This window comes from Pteropus alecto, unplaced genomic scaffold (genome assembly GCF_000325575.1).
Source record: "Pteropus alecto unplaced genomic scaffold, ASM32557v1 scaffold39, whole genome shotgun sequence".
In the NCBI taxonomy this organism is placed as follows: Eukaryota; Metazoa; Chordata; class Mammalia; order Chiroptera; family Pteropodidae; genus Pteropus; species Pteropus alecto.
The window spans coordinates 8,126,361-8,131,051 of NW_006443568.1; the positions used below are offsets into that span (position 1 = coordinate 8,126,361).

General features: G+C 34.9%; 1 protein-coding gene across 2 annotated transcripts in view; it reads left to right on the forward strand.

The window, feature by feature from the left end:
- The window catches only part of EYA3 (EYA transcriptional coactivator and phosphatase 3), an 87,716-nt gene that overhangs the window by 49,368 nt on the left and 33,657 nt on the right, over positions 1-4,691 (forward strand). For both annotated transcript variants that reach the window (XM_006924350.3, XM_006924351.3), the window contains one exon: positions 3,679-3,764. In XM_006924350.3, the coding sequence (XP_006924412.1) occupies positions 3,679-3,764 (86 nt within the window). The remainder of the gene's footprint in view (positions 1-3,678; positions 3,765-4,691) is intronic.

A 4,691-nucleotide genomic window follows, 5' to 3' on the forward strand; every position in this document is an offset into this window, starting at 1 on the left:
CATTGCTGGTTTTATTAAGTGTTTACTATGTTCTTAATATTGTTTTAAGCAATAGATAGGTATTATTCATGTCATCTTCAAAACATACCTATGAGGGAAGTACTATTATTAATCCCATTTTGAAGGGAACATAAGACACAGAAAAGCAAAGTGACTTGTCCAAAGTCACAAAGTTAGTAAATAATTAAGTCAGAATGTAAGCTGGACAGTCTGACCCCAGAGCATGAATGCAATATTTATGATTTTCACTATTGAAGTCATGGTGTCAATACCAACCCTACCATAATTGAGAACCTGTATTGGCAAATATTTAAAATTTTCTTCTTCTTTTCTGGTTAACCTGTTGGTCCATTTTATTGCTTATTAGAACTTTGGCAAAGGGTAGAAATTAAGGCAGAAGTTCGCCAAGTTGAATATCAACTAATTCAAATTAAAAAAAAAAAATTTTTTTTAAAGAAGTTCACCATTAAGTCTCGATTTTTTTCCTTTTTTTCCCCCATTTATTCTGAAGAAAAAATTGGTAGAAAACAAGTTGAAACAATTGGCTAATATGAAATATGGGTATTATTGGCACATTTAAATTACCTGGGTTCTCCACGGTCAATATCACTCTCTGCCCCTCCCCCCCTTTCATTTTCTTTAGCATGGACAATTCATGTTAGCTCTCCAGGACTTATTCCTTCCCCCTGTGTAACTACCCAGTCATGCTACAGAATAAAAACAAAGATCATTATATTGATTTTTTTAAGTGGTCAAAACATCAGTGACCCCTCTTCCAAACCAAATTCCACTGGTGGCTTGATCAACTCTGATCAAAACCTTTAATTTATACCTCAGTACTCACGAAAACCCTTGGATTAAGTAGATCAGGTTCCTTATATCAATCTTTTCCTAGAGTGTCTGTTAGTATGTGGCCCATTCTCTGCTTATTTTCTTTAGTTGAGATGGTTTAAATGATTAATATTTAAGTGGCAAAATTACAGAAATTTCAAAATTAATTTTAATTCAACCTTGACTTTTAATGAATATCTTTGGGCTCCGGTGTTGGCAATACACAGTATTCTTTCATTGACCAGATTTGTTTTTTTTATAGATTTCATTTTTTAGAATAGTTTTAGATTTATAAAAAAATTGATAATACAGAGTCATATATATCCCCCCACCTTATACAGTTTCCTCTATTATTAACATCTTACATTAAAATAGAATATTTGTTACAATTAATGAACCAATATTGGTACAATATTATTATTAATGAAATCTATAGTTTATTCAGATTTTCTTAGTTTTTACCTGATATCCTTTTTTTGTTCCAGAATCCCATCCAGGATACCACATAATACAGTCATATATATCCCCCCACCTTGTACAGTTTCCTCTATTATTAACATCTTACATTAAAATAGAATATTTGTTACAATTAATGAACCAATATTGGTACAATATTATTATTAATGAAATCTATAGTTTATTCAGATTTTCTTAGTTTTTACCTGATATCCTTTTTTTGTTCCAGAATCCCATCCAGGATACCACATTTCATTTAATTGTCATGTCTCTAGGCTCCTCTTGACTGTGCAGTTTTTCAGACTTTCCTTGTTTTCAATGACCTCGACATGCTATACATAAATTTTACAAGTTATACATGTATATAAGATATTCACAAATCCTACAAGTATTTATGGAACATCACCTACTGTAGGCCGAGCGCTTTGCCAGATAATGGATAAGATAATAAGATTCTGCCTTCATGGGACCTACAGACTGGTAGAGGAGATAGAAAACAAGCAATATATAGATTTTGAAAAATGCTCTGAAGGAAAAAAGAATAGATTACTGTGATTGGGAAAAACAAGAAAAGAGTTTTAATAGAGGGGTCAGAGAGAGTCTCTTGAGAAGGAGGAGCCATCACGCTGGGAAGACAAGGAGGACAGGCCAGAGAGAACAATCCAAGCAGAGAACAATATTGGAAAGGTCCTCCTGTGAGAAAGAGCCTCTCTTGTTTTGAGTAACTCTAAAGCCAAGGTGAGCAAGGGCGGTGGAGAAACATGTAAAATTAAAGGGGTGGGTAGAAACTAAATCTTGCACCAACTTTTATGTGCCATTAACCCTCAGGTTAATCCTCCAGCTTTGGGGCAATGTCACTTAATTCATCTGTGCCTCTCAGTTTTATAACCACAGCCTTCTGTATATTGACTCTATTAGGTGGACCTCAAGGGGGCATGGTTCTCAGAAGCTTTGTCCTTCTATGATATTACAGCTCCATTGTCAAAACAGGAGTGGAGACTATCTAAAACAGTTGGCCAGGCCATTAGCATTTGGAGAGCTAATAGCCTTTACATATATATAAATTGGAGTTTACTATTTGAGTTTTTATTTGATCCTCTAAATTTGTATCTTTTGTTGCATATTTTATTGCTGCTGCTTTTGTTTTTAAATTTGCAACTGATGAAGAATTGGGAAATCTCAGTCATCTTGACTGTATTTCTACAACTAGCTCCATGACTATGGACAAATTACTTTAACTCTTTTTGTCCCACATTCTTCATCTGAAAGCTGACATTACAGTAGTGGCTGTTACTTATATCTAATTTACCTTAATTTCCTCTAGACTTTCTTCTAAGCAGAACATCCTGGATAAACAATTCCCTCTGATTTTGACCAGCACTCTCAAATTTCTACTGCATTTGTTTACCTGCCCTATTCTTAATGGAGGTTTTCCTGTTAACTTTCCCTTTAGAAGTCTTTGTTGCTAATGGGCTAGGTCGTCAGATAGTCTGGTCTACCTGATGCTGAACCTTTACGGTGTTTGTGACTGCAGTGGGGACCATAGCAAAGTGTGCTTCTGATATGTGAATGAGAGAAATTCAAGACCAGTACCTCAATCACAGTTACATTGTCCACTTGAAATAAGTCTCTGTGGCAAATACTAGTCACTGAGGATTTGATTAAAACCCAGGTGGAATCTGTGGTAAAAGAGTATGAAAAACTTAACCCAAATTCTTTATCCCAAGACAGACAGCCTAATTAGTTTACAGAGTACATTTTTACCTGGCCAGAATAATATTGAATATTTTCTGAGTTTTTCCGGGCTCATTAGTAAAATCATTAAATGCTGGATCATGGTGTTTGTCGATCCACATTAATAATCCATTATTTGAGTAGCACCCAAGAAGCAACTCCAACACTTTAGAATTTGGAGGACCAGCTCTCAAAGTAATTATATTGTATCAGGAAGAGAATAATTTGGAGCAAGTGACAATAAATCACAGTGTCAGATTTACATGTGTATTTACCAGAGCTCTTGTTTCTACTGATTGTCACCATGTTACAGGTGAGTCATTTTCAACTGCTGGAGAAGATGGACTGCAGTCATTTGGTTTAGCTTCTAATTTCATTGGTATCATTAGTATGAACCCCAGCGCATTGTGTATGTATCTTTCTAGGACTTTAGTAGGAATAATTGAAGACTCAAGTTGAAACAGGAAAATTTTTGAACTGTTTTATCTAATCAAGTCTAAATTACGGTATAACTTACAAAAGAACAAAACCAGTATTTGTTTTCTTTGTTAATGTTCTTTATATCCTTGTAGATCTATTTACTTAAGATATATTTTCAATTTCTTCTAGCCTTTTACATAACATCCTTAATATTGCTTAACACTCTCAATCCTCTAGCTTCAAGCACAAATGCCAGCCTGATACCCACTTCATCTGCAGTTGCCAATATTCCCACAGCAGCAGTTTCCAGCATCTCAAACCAGGTATGATACTACTTTTGTTCATCCTATTTGGTATGGTTCATCTACTGGCTCTTCCTCTCTTCTTTCCATGGTCAATTTGCCAATCTAAGAAACAACCAGTATGGACTGTGGAGACCTTTCTCTGGATGCCCTGAGAAGTAGGACCCTAGATGGTTTCTCAGGCTACGATCCAGTTTTTGTCATTCCTCTGCTAAGCCTCTCAAGCAGATATGGTTTTACCTGCTCCTTTGTTTATGTGTCCTTATCTCCTACCCCGCCCCTTCTAGACTGTAAGTTCCACAAGGGTAGGGATTTATTTTTCTATTTTGTTCACTTATATATTCCTAGAGTTCAGAAAAATGCCTAGCACTCACATTAAAGACACATAATAAATATTTGCAGACCAAATATTGCTGCCACTTTATTTAGTAACTCATTCCTTTGTGAATTCTTTGTAGTCTAGTCTTGATCAGTTTTAACTCTTTTTACTCAGATCACTGATGACATCTGTTAACTCTTTTTACTCAGATCACTGATGACATCTTCAGTGTTTTAGGGTCTTTTGTTTTTGTTGTTATGTTTTTATTTGTTGTTTCTCTGCAGTGATTAGTATTATCAACCACTGTCTCCATGGATCTTTTTTTCTGTCTACTATCAACATACTACTATTCTGGTTCATTTTTTATGTTTGACTGTTCTTGCATTTGTTTATTCTTTTAGTTCACAAATATTTATTGAGTTCCTACTGTGTACCTGGTACTCTTCAGGCTACATCTGTCTCTCTCCCTTTCATAGCTTTTCTTTTTAATCCTGTCTTCTATCAGGGACAGTCACTATTTAGTTTTCCACATGTTTTCTTTTTTCTTTTCCATCCCAGGAATGTTTAACCACATTTACAGTATTCATTTACTAACTCTGAAATAAAGATTCTAGTCCTAACCTTATGAT